The following is a 24,614-nucleotide window of genomic DNA, read 5'->3' as shown; positions in this document are numbered from 1 at the left end:
TCGCCTTGACTTTTCCCTCTTAACCCTTAGTTGACAGGCACAGCGCTGATCACTGACGAATTTCTCATGGGGTTGTCAGGAGAGGAGGGGTGCGGTGGTTTGATGTGAGGTGTAACATAAAGCAGCTTCTGTTTTTATAGTTATAGCTCTTTTGGGATAACCCAAGTGTGTAAGCCAGAGATCATGTTGTGTTCGACCTATAGGACAATGAGGCTCAGCAGGGAATCTGCAGTTCAGAGTAGACATGTCACTTGTCAGCAAGTTAACAGCTCCGTCCTTCTAACTGCGCGTTCTGTCTACCAGGCAGCATATTCACTCCAGCGCGCACCCATGTTTTTCTTCATTTCTTGTTTTAGGAGTACCAAAACGACTTAGGAAATGCAAACTGCACACAACTCTGGGATATAAAAAAAATGGACTGAATCAATACTAGTCTTCGCACACATACAAACCTAGAACTTAATTTCCAGTAGAGCAGCTCTAAACACGAAGATTAGTGTTGAGCAATTAAAGTGGAATTCGAACCAAATTTAAGGAAAAATTCGATTTGCCACAAATTCGAATTCCCTGGCGCTTCATGGTAACAAATCAAATTTTCCTGAAATGAAAAAAAAAAAAAAAACATCATCACCTCATCCATTTGAGTTAGGGTTGGGGTCATTGAGCCCGCTCCATACAATGGAATGTGATTCGTAACAAATCGAATTATCTTTTCGAAGTTCACCGAAGCAGCCAAAGCAAATTTTTTTAAACTTTGCTCATTTCTAATGAAAATGCATCTCATCAGTTAATCTGGTATAAAACAGACTTCTGAAACAAACAAATCAATCATATTTTTTTTGCTTGACATTGGCCAAATATCAGATAATTAACCTCTCCTTCTGAAATTGAAGGCCACATCCAACTTTAGAGCCTTATTACACCTACAGATTCTGAAGGCCATTGTTGGGAGGGAAGCGTTCCTGCTTGGTAGAGGAGGAGACTGCTGCTATTATATGCAGAGATCAACTCCACAATATGGGGAGGAGTGATCACACTAATGCCATCACTTGTCCCCATTTCGAATCATTGCTTGCCGGCAGCAGACTGATGATTACACGGCACGATCTGCTGCCTGCAACATGTTGAAAAACTCCAACTACCAGAGGAATGAGCATTTGCCAGTTCATAGGGTAATCGGTGTCAGTGTTACACTGCCAGATCATCACTAACGAGCGTTCATACGAATGCTCGTTAGCGATAATCTTAGTGATTATCTGCAGGTGTAATAGGGCCTTAAGTCTAATGTGTATCACCACCATAAACCGTTGACAGAGCCCTACTGCATCAGCTTATCTAACCCCATAGTGATCTATGGTACTATAAATTTAACGAAAGGGTTCGTATCATCCCATACATTGATGGCATATCACTAGGATATGTCATCAATGTCAGATAGGTGCAGGTTCCACCTCTGCTACCCGTTCCTATATCCAGATTGGGGTCCCAAAGTGAATAAAGAGCAGCCACGCAAGCACAGTCACCTTCCTTTCACTTCTAAAGGAATTAAGAACATAGCTTGGCTATTTCTGGCAATCCCATAGCGGTCAATGGCCATGCTTCCAATATGTGCTCTCCAATTGCCGCTATGGAACTTTTGGAAATAGGCCAGCACTAAGCGATGAATGGAGAGCACGCCGTGCATGCGTTGTGTACACCTCTTCTCTTTGGGGGTTCTGTTCTGGAGATAGGCGTGGACCCCAGAGGTGGCACCCACATCTATCTGATATTGATGGCATATCTTAGCGATATAGGAGATAAGCCAACCCCTTTAATAGAATAAGAATAGTACCATTAGGTTTTGGGTGTTTGGCATCTTCAGATGTTCTATGATGATCCATGTGGGTTATGATATTATGCAATTCTCTGTCGAAAATATGTGTGTAGGAATTTACAGTTTCATTCAAAATGCAAGTAAATACAATCCATATGTGCTGCTGACGCAAGTTACGTAATTTTTGCATGTAGGCAGAGCCTTGTACTGCTTAGGCTCTTGAACACTAGTTAGGGATGTGTAGATTGGGTAAGAATGCTCAATTTTATGTCATCGGCATGATTAGCCATTGATAAGCTATTGGTAGCTTCAGTTTAAAGGGTTATGCCATAATTAATGTAAAAAATGAAATCATAAATAATCTAGGACATGAAAAACTCTTTCTAACAAAGCCCTGTACCTCACATGGATCCAGAGATCTCCCCATTCATTGCTCCAATTGTTCTGCTAGATGTACTTCAAGCTGTCAGCTTAGGGGATGTGTCCTTGCTCAGAGGGTGTGTCCTTTCTGCTGCAGCTGAAGGATGGAACTGAGCATGTGCTTGCTTCGCAGTGAGCAGGACAGAGAAATTAGAAGAAGAGCAAACAGCAGGTGGCGCTATACGGATAGATTTCATTGAATAACTCAGTAGCTATAATACATTTTTAATTACATGCAATTAAAAAGGTACTCATATCCAGGTGCTGGTGGGAAACTGTAGAATATTATTCGTAGGACAACCCCTTTAACTAAACTTTGGTTGTTATACAAAGGGCCTTATGTGTTAACATAATAAATGGCTTCCAATGGAGGACTCACCTGTTCGTGATTTTTATAATATTGGAGGAGGAGGTAATATTCAGATGTCTGTAGTGTGACTGCTCTATTATTTGCAGTGCCTGTCTATATAGCGGTCAGCTTTGCTAACACGTAATACTGTCCCTTTAAATCTAAGCAATTTCTGTGCGGGGTAATAAACAATGGCCTCATATAAATGAGGGTGTAGAACCATTAACGACTGGATGGACATTGTGCAAGGATATTGCTGCCTGGGTAGGTGACTTACGTATTACCTGAGGAAGGGTGTCAGAGGGTATTTTATAGTTATTATGGTTCATCGTGACCTTTGTCTCCCCAGCAACATTTTACAAAAATCAGCACCACTTGACAGTGTTTAACCTAATAATTTCTAGCACATTACAACATGTACACCGTTTTCAGATTTATGCTTTTTTTTTTTTTGCAATCCATTAAAAGGGTAAAATGAGCTATTTGTGCTGTATTCATCTGAACTTCACAGACTTGTGCGATTATTTGTGTGTGTCATTTACTATACAGAGTCCCTTGATTTAGAAAGTTACGGATTACGCCTCTAGAGGATAAATAATAACTGTCTTATAAAAAAAAAAAAGACTATCTTTATAATGAAAAGGTTCTCTGTAGCTAATGGCACTGGGGCACAGAAATGCATATGCCTGCTGTAGCCTAGATCTGGTTATGCTATGGATTACATGTACTCATTGTTGCTGGAGTGCTCTGGTATAATGGAAAAACCTACACCAAGAGATTAGCAAAGTCCCATGTACTATAAATGAGGTTAACCTAAACCTCAATATATAAGGGAAGATAGGATGGAATTGAATTTAGCCTGATTTAATTTTTTTGCCATAAGAACATATATTTTTGTATGTATTGGCCAATAAATGGAGCATTTGTTAAATTAAACATATGTTTAGTCTTCCGCTATAGTGAAAAGTTAATGAAGGATATTTTAAAGAGACAGTAAGAGACGCAATATATTGTCGAAGGTTTATCAATGTTGTAATTAAATGCACCATTTATGAGACAGAAAATGGTGCAAATTGCAAATTTATCAAAATGATGCATGTATATGTATGTGTATGCAGATGTGCATGTTTGTGTGTAATATATATATATATATATATTTGTTTGTATATGTGTGTATATATATATATATATATATATATATTGTATATAGATAAATCTATGTGTGTATGTATATGAATATGTGTGCATGTATGTATGTGTTTATATTGGCACATTCAGACGGCTGTATATACAGGTCCGCATCCGTTATGCAATTTTGTGGAAATGGTTTGGACCCATTCATTTCAATGGGGCCGCAAAAGATGTGGCGAGCACACCGTGTGCTGTCCGCATCTGTAGTTCCGTTCTGCGGCCCCGCAAATATTATAGAGCATGTCCTATACTTGTCTGCCATCGTGGACAAGAATAGGCATTTCTATATGTGCTTTCCACAACGGCCGGTATCCGTTTTGCAAATCTGCAATTTGTGGACCGCAAAACACTCACGGCCATCTGAATGAGCCCTATGTATGTCTGTGTATGTACGTGTGTATGTACGTGTGCACTGTATGCATCGATGTGTGTTTGGTTCAAAATAGCTGCTCAATCATTGTAATCTACTGGTGACTAGTCCATATTCTATCTACAGTTTAGAAACCAGTAAAGATTCTATGATATCATCCCCACAGCTTTATAATAAAGATAACCCCTCCTATAATATATGGGACTGTTGCTTTATCTCTTAACGATAATCAATTAAACATGTACTCCTGTAATTGCTGCCAAATGAGTTAAAATTGACTCAACGCATCACATCCATTATGTAAAATGGACTTTTCAAGTCCGGCCTTTGCTCCTGTCTGCCCCCTTTTGTATGTGAAGTAATTATTTGTTTTCTGCATTCGCGGCATGGCCTGTCAGCTTTATAGAGGAGACTTAGCTCCGGGCATAGATAATACATACACACGCCGGGAGATTTGTGGAGTCACACAGTGTATGAAGTCACCATATTATTTAATAATCACATATTAGGCCAAGTTACTAATAAGCAGGGGCTTCTTGTTGACTAACCATAAAAGCTACCTGGATGTACAACTTACTTTATACTCGACTTTTCTGCAATGTATCATGTCCACTTCTAAGGCCTTCATACAGACAGACTACAGTTAGATACCTTTGTATTTCTACAGACCAGCTCCAGACTGACTTGAAATCTGTTTTCACCCATTTAGGCCATGTTATAGTATTAGTGTTGGGGCATTCATGTAATATTATAGAAGGGGTGTCTGGGATCATACATGGATGGTTAGGACAGGCCACCAATATTTACATACAGTGAAACATCTTTGGAAACAACCAAGCAAAACTGCATTGTACTGTAGTTTTCGAGTTGGGTGGTCTTCTCAAAGAAGATGGTCATTATGCATAATATATAGTGGTCTGTTTAAGGGTATGGGCTTTTCAAATAGGTAGTCTTTTGGAAAAGCTTCACCTAACCCCTTAGTGACCTGGCTCCTATGGGCCTTACTGACCAAGCGTTTTTTTTTTCCTTTTTTCATTGTAGCCCTCTATAACTTTTTTATTTTTCCATCTATGTAGCTGCATGAGAACTTGTTTTTTGTGGGACAAGTTGTAGTTTTTAATGGCGCCATTTTGGGGTACACAAAACTTTTTGATTATCTTTTATTAACTGTTTCTGGGAGTGAGATGAGAAAAAACAGCAATACTGCCACTGAGTTTTTACATTATAAATTTTGCGGCGTTCATTTTTCAGCATAAACAACATAATATCTTTATTCTCTGGGTCAGTATGATTACAGTGACACCAAATGCATATAGTTTTCTTTTACGTTTTACTACTTTTGTGCAATAAAACCCTTTTAAAAAATAAAATAAAAATAAAATCTTTTTGCATTGCCGCATATCAACATTCATAACTTTTTTTATTTTTCTTTCTATGGAGTTGTGTGAGGGCTTGATTTTTTGTGGGTTGACTTGTAGTTTTCATTGGTATCATTTTGTGATAAATAAGACTTTTTGATCGCTTGTTATTACGTTTTTTTCAGTGGCGACTAAGAATAAATTAGGAATTCTAGCAATCAACAGTACCTGATGCAACATTATCCATAATGGTGCATATGTGCATGGTTCTTAACTTAGCCCATTCAAGTACAGTAAACATGGCTGAGAGGGGCTTAGGCTACTTTAACACTTGCGTTTTTTGCGGATCTGTCATGGATCTGCAAAAATGTTTCCGTTACAATAATACAACCACATGCATCCATCATGAACGATCCGTTCGGTTGTATTATGTCTTCTATAGCCATGACGGATCCGTCTTGAACACCATTGAAAGTCAATGGGGGACGGATCAGTTTTCTATTGTGCCAGATTGTGTCAGAGAAAACTGATCCGTCCCCATTGACTTACATTGTGTGCCAGGATGTGTGCAAGCAGCATTTGGTGTCCGCCTCCAGAACAGAATGGTGACTGAACAGAGGCAAACTGATACATTCTGAACTGATTCTTTTCCATTCAGAATGCATTAGGGCAAACCTGATCTGTTTTGGACCACTTCTGAGAACCCAAGACGGATCTCACAAATGGAAAGCCAAAACGCTAGTGTGAAAGTAGCCTTAGCCGCAATTCTAGACTTCAGTTGGACATTGCTGAAAGTGAAGTTTGCTCTGTGTGACGGGAGATCATTCCAGATTTATAGGGACACTTCTATCAAAATGTTTTTAATCACATATTAACCACCTTAGATGTGAATATCCTAATTAATTGTGAGCAAAAAGGTCAAATATTTTTTTTTTTATAGATTCTACTTAATGTCCTGGCTCTTTAATGTTCTCTTTTTGTGGACTTTTAGGCCTGCACACGAACGTTTTTTTTTCCCGTTTACAGGCCGTTTTTTTGCGTTCCGTATATGGTCCGTATACGGAACGATTCATTTCAATGGTTCCGCAAAAAAAAAATTATGTACTCGGTATGCATTCCGTTTCCGTATTTCTGTTTTCCCGTTCCGTTGAAAGATAGAACATGTCCTATTATTGCCCGCAAATCACGTTCCGTGGCTCCATTCAAGTCAATGGGTCAGCAAAAAAAAGGAACACATACGGAAATGCATCCGTATGTCTTCCGTATCCGTTTTGTTTTTTTGCGGAACCATCTATTAAAAAAGTTATGCCCAGCCCAATTTTTTCTATGCAATTACTGTATACTGTATATGCCATACGGAAGAACGGAAAAAAGGAACAGAAACGGAAACAAAAAACGGAACAACGGATCTGTAAAAAATGGACCGCAAAACACTGAAAAAGCCATACGGTCGTGTGCAGGAGGCCTTAGCACGGCAAAGAGTCTTACTACACTATCTCAGTCAGACCATCTCTGAGACCAGAGACTCATTTAGAGCATCACACATTACAATTAAGTGCAATGTTCTTCTCTGGGCATCTTTATCTAGGCCTATCAAGAGAACATATATAATTCATATAATTCTACAGCTGCTATTATCATGAAGATTACCTTGCATCTTCCCTTCATAGCAGCAATAATCTGACAAAGGATGTACCATATTTATATACAGTAGGACTTTTATATCCCTGTGCTGACTGCTACAGAAGGACAATATTTTATACATAATTTTCAATAGCATAATATGCTGAAGTTAAAAAGTAAAACAAGCAAAATATAAAAAAAATAAAAAGTTTTCTGTGAATATTTAGGGTGTCATTTATTAAGATCAACATTTTGGACACCAGTCTTAATAACCCTGTGCGCTGGCGGTGGATCTGCTGAGGTTATGAAGATGCGCTGGCCTCTACATAACTTCGGAGCATCCATCGCCAGCCAAAATCTACCACATCTTCCTTGCTGGCCTAAATTCAGACCATTTTCTATGCCTAAAACTGGCGTAGAAAATGATAAATGAGACAGGCCTGCCATCCCCTTCCCCGCCATGTTTTTTAGACCTGGCGTGAGCTTGGAAAAGTCATAGATTGCGGTGCAAATAAGCTTTGTGCCGCAAAATATTCACCAGAAATACGCCAACAATTGGCAAATTTCTATTAGCAAATGACCCCCTTAGCTTACAAAAATACCCCTATGTGATGGAAGTGTTACTTTATAGGTGTGTGCTTATAGGTCAATAGATCGAATCGTGTCACTTTCTTCTGAACAAGAGGCTAATACGTGTAACTTTAAGAGAAATGATGCAAATTAGCTTCTTCGTATTTGAAAGATTGGGAACATTTTGTACAACTGTATTGTACTGTACATTACACAGAAGATGTGACTTGTAGATATGTACTGAGATGGGACTTGGGAGTCATAATTGGGCTGAATTTTGTACAGTGAACTATCTAGTCTTCCCTGAGTAGTTGGATCTAGTTAACTCTCAGTGTCTGTAACGTTATATAGGTTGCCAAGCTAGGGTTTTTGAGACGGGTTCAGCATCAGTGTGCACCAGATTATTGCACTGCAGAATCATACTGAAGTCAGAGACATGAGTCACAGCCAACAAGTGCCCATTGTTTCCCTGACAATCGTCACCATGTCATCAATAAATTGGGTGGTCTGTAGAGTGATGATGCCATATGGCCATGTAACTGTGACCATGTCCTAAGCTCACTAAGGCACTTTATCCCAGGAAGATTTTGTTTTTATGATTGGCACAGCTATTTTGTGACAGCTAGAGGGATGTACCAGTGCAGTTCCATTCGCTGGGTATATTTTAACAGCAAACATCTGCAAATTAGGAGATGGCGACCACCCACTGCAGAACTGAATAGGCATTGTTCAGGATCTCTTGCTTTTTAAAGTGCCCATGGAATGTGGTTGGCACAAACCCAAACCATTGTGTAAAGACCTGTTGTGGCGGCTATGTTTATCCCTTATTATATGATAACGTATTAGTACATGTATCTACTTTCAATAAACTGACCCAATAAAGGCAACTGAGGATCTATTACATTGTCACCTAGGAATACGATTTTTCTACAAAAAAATGTCCTTAATACTGTTATAATGAAGGATCATTACACTGATTATGCAATTTTTCTTCTGATATTAATTTGCAAAAGCAACGTATAATTGAATTGTCTGCCTGTAAATGGTGATTGCTTGCATGTATGTCGCCAGTGATGAAAAGCACATGATACTTTGTGCTTGTAATTTGTAATAAAACAGTGGTTGCAGTGAATTTGTATCATTCTCAATATGTCATTGTTCTAAGACCTAGGGTGGTTGGGAACCATTGTGTAAAGAGCAAACGTGTCTGTGCCATAATTCTGGCACCCCAAGCGTTGGTATGTAAAGTTTTTTGGCCCCCCCAGCATGAAATGATTTATACAGCATAGCAGTCAGTGGAAAAGAAATTGTCATTCTAGAAGCAAATATGTGGTTTTTGACCCATCATGCAATTTCAGAATTTCCTAATGCTAACATGGCCCTTTCTGTTTTTGTTTTTTTTTGTTCATTATTTCATTTTTCTTTGCCTTTTAAATACCATATTTTGATAAAATTTTCCACATTTCTGTATAGCATCTATAACTCATCTATAATCCAGGGTTTGGCAGATGGGTCAAGTATAGATGAAGACCATAGTTATCCAACTGTAATGCATAAACAAGCTATAGCTACTGTAGAACGATGCATATTATTAGTCTTTGTATACATTGCATTGCATTTGAGCCTAGCATTGGACCTATATGTCCAGGATATATACATCCAACAAAGGCCTGTGATGGATGGTGAATAGTGGCATCCATTACCCATAGGGTCCTATTCAAAAAAAAAATATTGCACTGCACTGTATACTTCATTTGTGGTGGCCCTTCCTTTTGGAAAGTGCAGTCTGCACATTACAATACTTTTGAATGCAAAGAGATATCTCCCAAAGAAAGACTAGCATCTTGCTAGCACCACTATGAGTCAAAAACCAACTTTTTAACAAGCCTTGTAATACGACAAAGGAAAATGCCAAGCCAATTCCAAGGCTTGTTAAAAAGTAGCATTTTGACTCATAAGGAGCCATTTCCACAAGGTGGCTCTAGTGAGATACTATTTCCTTAGGAGATACCTCTTTGATTATTATTTTCCCATGGGGCATTGCCAAAAAGTCTCCATACCATGGAGCCCATACAGGGCTCATCTCTTTAAGGAGAGCTAGTAGCTTGCTTATACATTAGAAAAAATGGTATGCCAAGGCCTAGCCGCCAGAGGCCAAAAGAATGCTTTTGAATGGTGGATGGAGGCCTATGGAAACTGGGAGGTTTTCCTAAGAAGTATGTGTTAGGTTAAGAGCAGTGAGCCTCATTCATTTTGGTCTATGGCCGCTTTCGCACATTCAGTGTTTAATCAGTGATTTCCATCAGTGAATGTGAGCCAAAGCCAAGAGTGGAGTATACGCAGAGATAAGGTACAATGGAAAGATTTGTACCTGGTCTGTGTTTTTGACCCACACCTGTTTTTGGCACACAATCATTGATGGTAATCACTGATCAAACACTGACCAAACACTGGCCGTGTGAAAGTGGTCTGATACAAAGTGGAATTAGACACATGAAGCCTCCGATCTGCCCCTACTTTTCTCATCAAATATCTCTGCACTATGGCATGAAACATGCCTTAATTTTTTTCTTTTGAATTCATACAGAGGCATAAGGAGGCACTGAATAGGGTCATAGATGTCATTGGGTGCTCACTTACACATCCATGCTAGCAGCTGTGCACATGAACCCTAAAATTGTGTTTTTTTAAGGTTGATATATACAAAGTGACAAAGTGATACATTCCCATTGGATTATGCAAACATGATTTATAGATTGTAGATTAAATTAGTTACAGCCTAGAATAAGCAACACATGGTTGTGTAATTGTATCATGAACCTGAAGTTTAGGTTCAGTCTATGTGGCTACTGTATACCATATAAAAATGTATCAAATAACCATAAACTGCAACTAGTTGCTTATATTTTATTGCAATCCCACTTTTCTATCATTCAAATTTTGGTAAAATTGAATGAATTTTTCCCCCTCTGTAAATAACCTGTTGGAGGCCTCAGGTTAAGTCATTGCCTAGCATCAGCCTGGCGTCACGCCTCTTTCTATAAATATTGCTTTGATCAGTCTCTATTTCCATGTGGAACTGAGCTGGCAACTATATAATTTTGCGAGGCTCCAGCTGCAGTGAAGATTCATTATAAACCTTGGTCCAGGTGAGAAAGGAATTGTAGTCTACAGATATCCAGTTTAATAAGAGCAATGGAAACATTTCCTGAGGGTTTCAGAAGTGAGAGGATGAATGGTCATGTAACATAAATGCACTGTAAATGGTGACTAAGGCTATGGAAACATCAGAATATGTCATCAGGGGAGGCAAATATTATGTGCAAGTTTGAAATACGAGTCCCATCTAAATCTGATGTGATGATTGGGTGCAATACTAAGGACAATGAGAGATTGGCTTCTCTTTAGTTCTGCAGCATGATTTTCTCCTATTACTTTACTTATTGACTTACGGTGACATTCGTCATATTCACAGTATTGTGTAGGACTAAATTACATATTAACATAGTAAATAAGGCCGAAAAAAGACATTTGCCAATCCAGTTCGGCGTGTCGTCCTGCAAGTTGATCCAGAGGAAGGCAAAAAAAAAAAACTGTAAGGTAGAAGCCAATTTTCCCCACTTTAGGAGAATAACTAATTCCTTCCTGACTCTATGAAACACAGGTTTACAAAACCAAGTAAGATTAAATGACTGGCTTTATCCAGTAAATGTATACCTACCTTTCAATATTTAATCATGGACTGATGATTAGGTCAATTATTGGGGATGATCATTTCTAGGAAATCTTGTTCACAATAATTGCCCTGTGTATAGGTGCTTTGGATCATGAGAAAACAAGTGTTCATCAGGTAATTGTTTCTTTTGGTTGGTACCAAAAATCATTGTTTCTGGGAAACAGGTCATCCTGTGTAAATACGCAAAATAACTGTGAAACCCCAGTTATGGGTCTTCAACACAGTGAAAGCCAGATATCCCATCCTGTGTAAATAGGTATCTGCTTCCCAGAAATAATGGATTTCTATGTGGGTGAGAGATTGTTGTAGCCATTGCTCATCAGCCTACAGTGAAGGTGATTGCTGAATGTAAATACAGCTTCATCTCCACTAAAGATGAGGCAATTATCAGAAACATTGTTCCCAACAATTGCCTAAAGAATGTCCTGTGTAAAAGGACCTTTAGGCTACTTTCATATGAATGTATTTTTCATTAGTTTTCAATCCGTTTCCGTTACATTCACCGGAAAAAATAGCACCACGTGCGGCACCATTGTTTTCTGTAAAATTATGGACACCATGTCAAAACCCAATACACCTCATTTATAAATCAGTTTGGTTCATTAGATCCATCACAGCTTGATTTCCATTCTTCTGCTTCTATGATGTTAGACTGGGTTTACGAATTGCTGTTTTTTAAGAATGCATTGTTAAAAAACAAAAAGAAAAAAAGACGCATGCATTTTGCCATAGTTGCCACGGTTTTACAATGTGGTAACTGCCCACGCAGTTTTCAGAGGTAAAACACACTATCTTGTTTCAACTCTACAAAATGCAGTCAGGGTAAGAAATGGATGTGCTTTTCTCAATGTTTTGTTGATGTTTTAAAAATAAAAAAACTGGCCTAAAAAAGAAAAGTGGAATCCCCTTAGGGTCAAGTATAGATGACCTGGCAGATCATCAGGAAGGAAGCAGGCGCTCCCAATATCTGTATCATTATCAACAGAGATGAGGGCTGCATTCACATGCAGCAACCCCCTCCGCTAGTCCCCATAGAGAATTGCTTGTCCTCATAGAGAATCATTATTCCTGCAGGATCTGCACAATTCTGAATGATCTGCTGCACAAGGACCATGATCTTCCATGCTAGCAGAACAACACGATCATCCAACGAACGATTGCCAGAACCTTTCACACAGGCAGGTTATCGGGAACAAACATTTACACAAATGCTTACCCTCAATAATGTGCCTGATAATCGGTTAGTGTAAAAGGACCTTAAATCAAAACCAGTTAGAGATGATGATGACAAGATTTGCAACTCTCTTGTTTCGGAACAGCTCCTGGTTTTGGTTTACAAAATCGAATGCAAAATGCAAACCAAATACCGACCATGTGAAATTGGCTATACACATGTAGTCGAAACAAGCAGGGGTTGCACTACTAGACTAGGGTAGTGAAGATACTAAAGAAAAGTATCCACTATAAGGCCTCATGCACACGACCGTTGTTGTGTTCCGTTCCGCAAAATGGGGTTCCGTTGTTCCGTGATCCGTTTCCGTTTTTGTTTCCGTGTGTCTTCCTTTATTTTTGGAGGATCACCAGACATGAAGGAAAGTTAAAAAAAGTCTAAGTCAAGTTTGCATTGCAAATGATAGGAAAAAAATGGACGCGGACGCGCGGACGGGGATGACAATCTTGTGTGCCTCCGCGTTTTTTCACGGTCCCATTGACTTGAATGGGTCTGCAAACCATTTTCCGTGAAAAAAATAGGACAGGTTATATTTTTTTGACGGACTGGAACCACGGATCACGGACGCGGATGACAAACGGTGCATTAGCCGAGTTTTCAACGGACCCATTGAAAGTCAATGAGTCCGCAGAAAATTACGAAAAACGGAACAACGGACATGGAATAAAACAACGGTCGTGTGCATGAGGCCTTAGTATAAGAGAAAATTCACTACTCTCCAAAAATTCATGTAAAAGTGAAAAAAGTTTTATTCACAAAGGCTAGTAATTACATACGGTCTCGAAGGGTGGACATTCCAAACAGGGAACACATAAATCTTAAAGATTAATTTGTTTTTGGTGGCTTATATGTTTTAAAAAAAAAAAAAATTCGGTCGCCCCAGACCTTACATTCAAAAGCAGCAGTGAAGCCATTGTGAGACAGGTCTACTTTGTGGATTGAACATAGCCATTGATATCTATGGAGAGTGATTAAAATATGGGTGCATCCATATCTGATCCATCAGTATTTTGCACATATTGCATCCATTTTATGCTGTTCAGTTTCCTGCCTAGAAGACTGGTTTCTGTCATCACTAAATTCGTTATGTAGTTGGCTGACAATTGCGATGTGCTAATGTCAGCAGAATATAACTGTGTAACTTTTATCTGCCTACATGCCGCCGTTCGCCCAGAAAACCAACTTTTTAAATATGCAAGTGAGCCTCTAGGTGCTATTGGGGCGTTGCTGCAGCACCTAGAGGCTCCGTCTCCTCAGCGTTCGGCACGCCCATTTTGCTTTGATGGACATCTCTGCTCTGCGCTTTGAAAGTAAAATCCTGCGCCTGCGCCGCCCCGTTTAGTGTTCGGCGCAGGCGCAGTGAGTGAAGGAGCTCTATGACGTATTCGATGCAGGCGCAGTGAGGAAGCCGGCAGCAGGCGAGCGTCCTTCACTCACTGTGCCTGCGCCGAACACTAAACGGGATGGCGCAGGCACGGCATTTTACTTTCAAAGTGCAGAGCAGAGATGTCCATCAAAGCAAAATGGCCGTGCCGAACGGTGAGGAGACAGAGCCTCTAGGTGCTGCAGCAACACCCCAATAGCACCTAGAGGCTCATTTGCATATTTTACATCTAAGTTTACGCCATCTTTAGGATTAGTAAATCTGGGCCAATACGTTTTTGAAAAGAAGGCAGAAAGACAACAAGCGCCATCTAATTAGTAAAAATGCGAGGAGCAAAATAACATGTGCCTGAGCATTTCATATTTCATAAAAAATGCTGCAAAAAATGCAAAAGTGCAGAAAAAGTCACCAAAAAGTCACTTATAAAAGAACCCTAATGGAGAAAATGTGGTTACCCCTGATGAACTATTTCACCACAGGAGACTGTGATATACATTCAATTACCTTATTTGCTATGACATTGAATACATATTTGTAATAGTTACCAGTAGAGATGAGCGAATGTACGCAGGAGAGGACTCCCCTGCATAACGGAAACGGGACTTCTTGTATGACGGAATGAATAATGGAATGCCTCTAAAGGCATTCCGTTATGCATTCCGTCATAGACTTGCGTTATGGTCCATGGTAACGGAATCCATAATGCAATTCACCTTTTACTACCGAACGAATTTCAAAATATGAAATACGCTCATCTCTAGTTAGTTACCAGGTATTACTTCACACAAGTAAACACAAATCTTTTAAATTTTCAAAAACAGCCAGTACACACAGGCATTCCCAGGCTGCTGGTGGCAAATTACAAAATAAGCTAATTCCAGAGAAGTGAGTGAGAAGATAATAATAGGAATTGCCTCCCCCAACTTGCAGCATTGCACAAGGTTTTATTTCGTTTTCCTTTGTGTGGTGAAAAATGCATTGGGTCTGCAGAAGAATAAATGAGAACATGGCCAGTGACTGGATATTATACCCGGTTTAGATGGGGGATACAGGTTACTGAGCTTTGTCCTCTCACTCCTTTAAGAAACCACTGTTTAACCATTTAACCTCCTAGACAGTATCAATATAAATACAACTTTTATTAGCGGGGACAAATGTATATGTGAAGCTGAATATAAGTCGTATGTATTTATAATAGATCATGCTGTGCAACCATTTTTTTAAGTTGCATGTCAATTATTTAACTTTATTGCATTTCAGTTTGGTGATGGTGTGATTTTGGTTGACTTCTGTGGTTTAAATATTAAAGGGCATCTGTCAGCAGATTTGTACCTATGACACTAGTTGACCTGTTATACGGTATGTGCACTTGGAAGCTGAAGGCATCTGTGTTGGTCCCATGTTCATACAGTATGTGCCCCCCCCCCCATTGCTGAGAAATATGATGGTTTAATATATGCAAATGAGCTTCTAGGAGCAATGGAGGTGTTGCCCTTACACCTAGAGGTTCTGCTTTCTCTGCAACTCTTGTGTTCTCTGCGTTTAGACTGAGAGGGCCTGTCGTGGCCATGTTTTTACTACAGAGAGAACGGCAGTTACAAAGACCGCAGAGCCTCTAGGAGTAATAGCAACTCCTCCTTTGCTCCTAGAGGCTCATTTACATATAATAAAACATCATTTTTCTCAGCAATGTGGACACATATGAACATGGGACCAACACAGATGCCTTCATCTGCCAAGCGCACATGTAACAGGTCAGCTAGTTTCATAGGCACAAATCTGCTGATAGAAGCCCTTTAAGCTGGTCTGCAGATGACTTGCAGAGATTCCATCTAGTCGGTTTTCCTCTTAACTAACTTGAACCACCAAGAGAGATAAATGCAATAGTTGTATTAATAGGCCCTGATGTTTGTCTTCACATTTGTCTATCTATTCTGACTTATTTTCACCTGCCACACTACGGTAGGTCAGGAGTGAAGTTCAGTTGAGACAATTTTTGGGGAATTGCCCTCTGATAAATAAGGCTAAAAACCAATATGCTCCATGGAAGAGCCCAAAAAAACTGCTGGGCTCTCCATATTGTTGACAAGAATACTCTAATATCTAGTGATGAGAGTGAGAAAAATGCAGATTGTACACGGAAGGTGTCCGTATTTTGCGGATCCGTGGTTTGAGGACCACAATACGGACATGGTTGTGTGCATGAGGCCTTAGCAGACCTAAAATGTAATTTGTCCTGTTGCAGACTATTGATTAATGTGTTTTACAATAAAATCAACAGAAAAGACTCAGTTTACTCCATAATAAAGATATAACCAGTTAGGGCCATAGTGGACAAGACTACTTGAGAATATTCTTATGGGCCTGCAGTTTCATGAACATTGGCACAATCAAGGCAATAGTCAACTTCAACTATATATAAGCATCAGTCTAAAGTTACCTCATGGGCCAATTAGGAGGTTCATACATCAATATCACATTTTGTTTTATTTGGTAGAGGAGTTTCCTGTGCAGACTGGAACCACGTGTGCTTGAGCCACTACAATTTCCCCATTTTACCATACCGTAATGGTGAACCGCATTTGTTATTTATCTGGTTCTAGCCATTATATAAAAGTACATACCAGGGTGCATATTTATTTCTGTAATCCTCCCAATTTAATTTAAATCTTTTGCATAATGAGTATCCAGAGTAGACTTTTCTCCCCTCTGCTTTTTAGTGCATGCCATGAAAGCCTCATATGTGTTGTTGGCCAGTAAACATGGCCACCATGAAAAGAATAAAGTGGAATAAAACAAGTAACAACAATGATGCCTTCATTGTGGAGGAACAGGGCAGCATTAAAAAGCTAAATCGGCTCTAAACCCATATTAAACATGATAGCTTTCTTAACTCCTTTGTTGCCAAAGGGGTCGGCAGCACATTGAAAGTCTTGCTGGCAGCCAAGTGATTGTAACATCTATTTTTCAGCTAATGACTTTCCTGCAGATGAAAATAAAATGTCCATATAAAAAAGATGATTTATTAGAAAACGGCTGAGACATGGAGGAGACGCATTAATAAGATCCAGACATTGCCATGCAGAATCTTCCTATTTTTCCTATGTTATGTATGAGAAATAAAATAAGCATTGCTTGCATATAAAAAATACGGAGCCTTGACACGCATAGTCTGTGAGAACAGGGCTGATGAGAGGAAGAACAAGGAGGTGTTAACAGTGGCTGTAAAATGCTGGAAAGTTTTATACAGCATCTATCTGGTCCCTTTTAACATACATAGGCTTCTATATATGGTATTTTCAAGATGCTCACTGTATAAAAGGTTCTTTTGTGTAAAGTTCTTCCAATTGATAACATGGCAATCAAAGCAAAAATATACAGCACAGACCAAAAGTTTGGACACACCTTCTCATTCAAAGAGTTTTCTTTCTTTTCATGACTATGAAGGCATCAAAACTATGAATTAACACATGTGGAATTATATACAGTACATAACAAACAAGTGTGAAACAACTGAAAATATGTCATATTCTAGGTTCTTCAAAGTAGCCACCTTTTGCTTTGATTACTGCTTTGCACACTCTTGGCATTCTCTTGATGAGCTTCAAGAGGTAGTCCCCTGAAATGGTCTTCCAACAGTCTTGAAGGAGTTCCCAGAGATGCTTAGCACTTGTTGGCCCTAGCATCCTTTCTCTATTTACTGTATAATACTTTCTCCAAATTTCCCACCATTCACATCACCTCCACAATCTTATCTATAATAGGGTTCACCATTTCACGCACCTTGTCTTCTGGTTCTATCACTTGCCTGGGCCCTGTCACACGGTGTAAGTCCATTCCTGCCATACAAACGCACTATAGAGCAGCAATAATTGGACCCTACAGCAGTGTTTCCCAACCTTATTATCATGAACAACTGAAAAACCCCAATGAGGATCTCTAAATATATTTCTGCCTCAAAGAAGCCTAGTGTGATTGTTGCTATGTTCTAGGGAAATCCTGATCGGGGCTCAAGGAACCTCAATTCTTCAGTAATACCCTAGGTGTCTGTCATCTCTGCCTACTCCTTGCTTCCTCCATTCTCTTTATACTGTAGCGGATATACATTTTTAGAAAACAAGATGGTTGCAATGGGTAACTGCATTTTGTATGAAATAATTGCTAATGTAAAAGCGTCCATATATACTTGGCTTTTGTCTGTAGGTGTTTAAAGTTGGCCATACATCTAAGGCTAATTTCACATGAGCGAGTGTGGTCCAGAAAAGAAGTCCATGAGATAATTTCCTGGACTGACTATGGCTCCACTGATCCGAACTGCATCAGAGTGATTTATGTTGCTGTGAGTTCCAGCTCTACCCTCAAATGATGTTGTAAGTACAGCACAGTAGATCCTCAGTCGGGCAGGAACCACAGCATCATAAATTACTATAATGCAGTTCATTAGCTGAACAATGGTTGGTCCAGAAAATGTTTACATTACATGGACTGTTTTTCCTGGACTACACTCTCATATATAGATTGACTTGTTCAGTCAACAGCTATTTCTCCTCAGCTCTGGACTCAGCTGTATTCTGAATGGGGGGAGGGGAGAAAGATGCTGCCAGAAACCTCTGTCCCCTCCAAACAACTCTGGTGGCAGTTTATCTCCTCAAAAACAAAAGGATATAATCCACCCAACTGCCCAATCTTTATCTCCCCAACATCTGCCATCAGAGGAGAATCAGGAAGGCTCCATACACATTGTATGGTCATCTGGTCCTGCTGAAATGAGGGGGCTCGGACTATATATGTATATATGTATCTAATGTGTATAGATAGCTTTAGTGCCTGTAGGTCTATTTAAATTCCCTTACTTTATGTCTCCCCTCTCTTCTCAGGACTTATGCTGCCTGTTTTTTGTGTTGTGGAGCAAATGGACAGCCGGGAAGAACATGCTGAGTTTGTACTGGTTCGGAGAGATGTCCTTTTCAATCAATTGGTAGAGACAGCTCTTCTAGCCTTAGGATATTCTCACTCATCTGCGGCTCAAGCACAAGGTATGATAGATAATGAAGTTGTTTTTATTTCCAAACTTCTGGATGGTAAGATTACCTTTCTCTTTGCAAGGGGCATGACCGTCAGTGATGATTACTATTTTATGCTGTAAAACTGGTTAGTACACATAAAAATAGCATTTCTGCCTAGGGTAGATTTACCTATAAATATAAATCTTTCAGTTGTCCTCATCTATCATGTTCTTAGGAATTCTGTACAGCCACTTCCTTGTATAATTTGAGCCATTAAAGCACACAAATTGTCACCCAGCTTTCCCAGAACCCTGACGAATAATATATAGGCATCTTACCACCGTAATACCTGTAAGTAAACTGTAGAAGCTGCCATAACAGTGGGTGCCAGTTATTATTGTACCTGTCACTGATGCCCAATTTTTACATGTCCCCATTTGCTTGTCACAGACAACTACATGACCATTTGCCAATTCTTGATGTCTGATTAACAACCCGACACAGATGCCATGTAACCATACAACATTCACAGAGTTAAGATGGTTATACATATTACGTTAATGTCGGCTGACCCTGCTGATTTCGGTGGGACCGGCAGATCACCTTAAGGCCCCTTGCAGACGAGCGTGTCCGGATTAGGTCCGGATGCGTTGCGGATGCGTTCAGTGAAAACTGCGCGATTTCGCAAGCAAGTTCATTACTTTTATTTGCGATTGCGTTCAGTTGTTCAGTTTTTATCGCGCGGGTGCAATGCGCAATGATGCGTTTTTCACACACGTGATAAATAACTGAATGTTTACAAACACCATCTCTTAGCAACCATCCGTGAAAATCGCATCGCATCCGCACTTGCTTGCGGATGCGATGCTTTTTTCACGCAGCCCCATTCACTTCTATGGGGCCAGCGTTGCGTGAAAAACGCAGAATATAGAACATGCGATTTTCATGCAACGCACAAGTGATGCGTGAAAACCAACGCTCATGTGCACAGCCCCATAGAAATGAAAGGGTCCGGATTCAGTGCGGGTGCAAAGGGTTTGCATCATGCATTGCACCCGCGCGGAAAACTCGCTCGTGTGAAAGAGGCCTAACTGTGTTCACATCACGTTTTGTCCCATGTTTGACATATACACTGGCAAAAAAGATGCAAAAGTGTAGTACACTTTTCCATACTGCAGAGCCCAGATGTATATGTTAAATGGATACTTTATTTTTACAACTGAACCCTATGGTGATATATAGCACTGTATGGAATCCATCTGAGACATCCAGAGATGTCTAGGGTGGCTTATGCCCCCCCCCCCCCCCCCCCCCGCCTATTGAAATTCTCAGACCATGTAAAATGGGCCTTGACACTCACATATCCATGGGATAGATCCCCGTGGTTGAACCCTCTCTGATCTAACATTTATCATTAGTTCCATGAACTGAAAAAATTTAATCAGACATATACTAAGTAAATGTGCAAGTAATAGGAAAAGGCACCACAACTTCAAGGTTTGCATCCTTAAAATGGCTTCCTGTGAACTTTCTTTACGAGAATTCAAATAACTTTTTCCCATTCTCAGTTTCATTCTCAAGAAGTGCCCCTAGGTCTTCTCTCATTGTGTACTTTAAATATCTTAATACATGGCCACATCCCCACTAGTTGATTTCCGTAACAGTGTATCTGCTGTGGGAGATTATCTTTCCATCTTTTATGATTATTTCCATGCTGGCAGTAAATAACATTATGCAGAATAATGCATACTTTTGTAAGTGTCACGTTCTTCAATCTATTAAGATGACCGTCTTAATAGTTTTTCATGTGCCCAGTGCCCAGTTAGACTTCCATAGCTGGGCAGTACGGAGCTATAAAGCAGTTTATTATTGTGCAAGGTAATATTTTCCTTTGGATTGTGTCATATGAACATGGTTAGCAGCTCCAAATAAGAGTGAGTCACACACCACACTTCCAATGGGGCCTTTGTCCTCTTCAATTACACATGAATATAAATCTAATTGTATTTATGGTTGGACTTCTCATTGCTTTGCTGTTTAATCTAATATTGGAATAACATCTTTATGTTGCAGCCCTTGGAGGCAGAGTTTTATGGTTGGTGTTTGGTATTCTGGGAGAGAAAATATGCAGGGAAACAGACTGTATCAAGCTCTAATTAAAGTCTTTATAAAAAACCATCATTACAATGAGCAGCACATTAGAGAAGGGGACAGGCACAGGTTGCATATCTATGTGGCAGTCATTGTTACTCAAAATTAAGATATGGCTTCCAACCAAAGCCAGACAAACCACCTTACATGAACTTATAGGTTCCAGTTAGATTAGTTACATTTCAGTTTACGGCTTTCTCGAGATCTTGCAAAGCATCTAATTCAATTTTGGGTTAAACTATTTTCAAATACCATTTCAGATTGGATATTGTTGTGGCCACCAGTGGCAACCTCTGTGTTTTTTCATGTATATGCCACACAGAGAAAACAGCTTTGGTGAATTTGTTATCTGGCACAACTCTTCATGACCATGATGTGTTAAAAAAAAATCACAACTGATGTAGTCCTTGTACAGCAAAATTGTAGGTTAAAGTACATTCTTTTTCACATTAAAAATACCAGTGCAGTGCTAGCCCTATGAATTTGTGGCATTTGAAAGAGGGACTATCCTCCATGTACTATCTGTGGCTTTCCCTAGTCCTCTTGTCCTTGAATGAGGGCTGACCAACACACTACAGTGAAGCAGCTCGTCATCAAAATGAACCAGGGAGCTACTGGATGTGTGTGTAAAACTACAGCTAAGTGAACCCTACTGCATATGGGGCACTAAAGCAGTTCGATGGTCAGTACACCTCTGCTAACGAAGTTGCAATCAGCAAAAAAAGGCTTCAATTTTGGCATCAGTATTGAAATTGGACCTCCACTGATTGGCAAAGGGTTGCCTTCTCAGATAAGTCACATTTTCTGCTTCATCGAATTAATGGATGTTGGTGTGAGAAACATCAGAGAACAAACACCCTGCAACTATTATTGGAAGAACACAAGCTGGTGGTGGCAGAGTTATAGTCTGGGTGTAACGGGGTTCCGAAGGTGCACTCGGTGCCCCATTGCCCGCAGAACTGTTGCTTAGCTTTGGAAATGAGGATCTGTGTTTGACCTCATTCCCAGGGCGGCTTTACTGCTGGGTGGCTCCCTGCTCCTAAGTCTGCCTTGAGCGCCGAGCTGATCACTCAGTGCTCAACTGGTTGGTCTGTCGGTCATGTGACGCTGGCCACGTCACATGACCCTCACTCCCCACTATAAATACAGGCAGCCTGCTAGCCACAGGTTGCCTGTTAATTTCTAGGTTCCTGGCTATTTGTTGGACTACTGAATACTCACCTGATTCCGTTCCCTGACGATCCTTTGCCTGCTCCTCCTGTACTGCGCATCCGTCCTGGTATTGTGACCTCGGCTCCCACCTGACTACTCTCTTAGGACTCCTCTTGTACTTCTCTACTCTCCTGGTATTTGACCTCGGCTTCTCCTGACCATTCTTTGCTTAACCCTTTGTACTGCGTAGCTCTCTTGGTTCTGACCCGGTCCGTTCATGTTCCGTATTTTGTCTTGTCTGTCTTCCCTGCACGTATCCTAAGTTAAGGACTGTCGTCCAGTTGTCCCCTGTCATCAGGACCCGTGAGGCAAGTAGTCAGGGCCAGGGGTGAGGGTGGAGCGCAGTGGTCACTATCCTTCCCCCTGTGTGTGTGTGGACGTGACCGTTACACTGGGGAATATTTTTGTGGCATTCTCTGGACCATCCTTGTAGAAGGCACTTTCAGACAATTTAGGTATGAATCCATCCTTATAGATCATGTATATCCATACATGCTGATTATCTTCCCTGGGGCGGATGGGATCTTCCAGAAAGATGAGGCAACATGTCACACGGCTAAAAATGCCCAACATTGGTTGGAAGAGCATGACCAAGACTTCCAAGTACTACCCTAATATCTCAGACTTGAACCCAATTTAGCATCCGTGGGACCAACTCGATAATCGTGTTTGCTGTATGGATTCTTCTCCATGCAGTCTTATTCTTTCACTCCTAGCCCATCTAGCTGCTGTCCATGCTTCACCCGGCGGTTACTCTGGATATTGGCTGGTGGTCATAATAATATGACTCGACTGTGTATATCTGATATAGGACATCATTTAATAATGTAGATATTTCCACAGATTAGATAGAGGTTTACTGTCAGAGAATTAGTCAAGCTCTTATCCCTAGGGTCAGAAAAAAGCCAGGGATTCAGGGAAAACACACAAGCTCTTTGTGCACTGAATATTTTATTCTCTAATTAATCGATTCCTTCTTCATTTTTTGGGATACTTAAATTCTGAGAGTTGCTGCACTCGTCAGAATTTGCTTGGACTGTCTGTTTTTTTATCTATTTTCTAGTCAACTGAAAATAAAACCTTTTTAATGTTTTATAGGTAAGCTGGCATCTGGAGCCTTAGCAGTGTTGACCCTTCAGATGCTTATTCTCTGTATAACAGTAACTTTGCAATGTACAGAAATAATGGGTCAAACAAAGTTATTCATGATTTCATTTAATACTGTTTTGGCCTCTGTGTTATTTCAGTTTGACATTCCTGCCTTAATCAGTCCATGTCAATTAGTAAGAGCATAAATGCCGTTCTTTCAATACTCAGCTTATATGCAGAGTCTCCCACATGGTAATGTTGTATCATGTACATCTTTTAAGAATCTTGTCATGTTTGCAGATATACAGTATTATGTGAATTGCTAAATTTGGATAGGAGTTTCAAAATTATATGTTGAGAATTTACTGGTGAGCAACTAGAGGATACATTCAATATTTTACAAAGGGTTTTGATTCTGACCAAAATCGATTCTACCCAAATCGAAGGTGCTTCTTCTCTCTCAATACAAAAACTATGTAACACAGTACCCTAATAATACTGACATATTGTGCCGTTAAAACTACTACTGCATCACAGACATGTGGCTACTGCAAGTATTCCCAAGGGTGGTACACAGGAGAATGTGATAGCATATAATGTGAGGCCCAGTCATTACCTACACAAACAGACTCCAGGCAATGCAAGTCTCTTGCACATGAACAGTGCTATTTTGAGGTATATAGATCTTGGACACATGGACACATGATCTTGGTGAAAATGGGGAGAAACTGTAATAGACACTTAAAGGGGTTGTCTCAATTCAGCAAGTGACATTTATCATTTAGGCAAAGTAAACACAAGGCATTTACTAATGTTTTGTTATTATTCATATTGCTTCCTTTGCTGGCTAGACAAATTTTTTCATCACATTATATACCGCTTGTTTCCATGGTTACGACCACCCTGCAATCCAGCATTGGTGGCCGTGTTTGTACACTATCAAAAGAAAGCACTGGCCTCTCTGGTGGCCAGGACCATGGGAGCTCACATAGGCTGGCGCTTTTTCCTATAGTGTGCAAGCACGGCCACCGCTGCTGGATTGCAGGGTGGTTGTAACCATGGAAACGAGCAGTGTATAATGTGATGGAAAAATGAGTCCAGCCAGCAAAGG

At 40.1% G+C, this 24,614-nt stretch overlaps 1 protein-coding gene across 2 annotated transcripts in view; it reads left to right on the top strand.

Moving 5' to 3' along the window:
• Positions 1 to 24,614, top strand: part of SATB2 (SATB homeobox 2) — a 193,752-nt gene that overhangs the window by 26,861 nt on the left and 142,277 nt on the right. For both annotated transcript variants that reach the window (XM_040440087.1, XM_040440086.1), the window contains exon 3: positions 18,923 to 19,081. In XM_040440087.1, coding sequence (XP_040296021.1) covers positions 18,923 to 19,081 — 159 coding nt within the window. The remainder of the gene's footprint in view (positions 1 to 18,922; positions 19,082 to 24,614) is intronic.

The sequence above is a fragment of the Bufo bufo genome, chromosome 7, assembly GCF_905171765.1.
Source record: "Bufo bufo chromosome 7, aBufBuf1.1, whole genome shotgun sequence".
Classification (NCBI taxonomy): Eukaryota; Metazoa; Chordata; class Amphibia; order Anura; family Bufonidae; genus Bufo; species Bufo bufo.
This window is presented reverse-complemented; position numbering and strand designations above follow the sequence as displayed.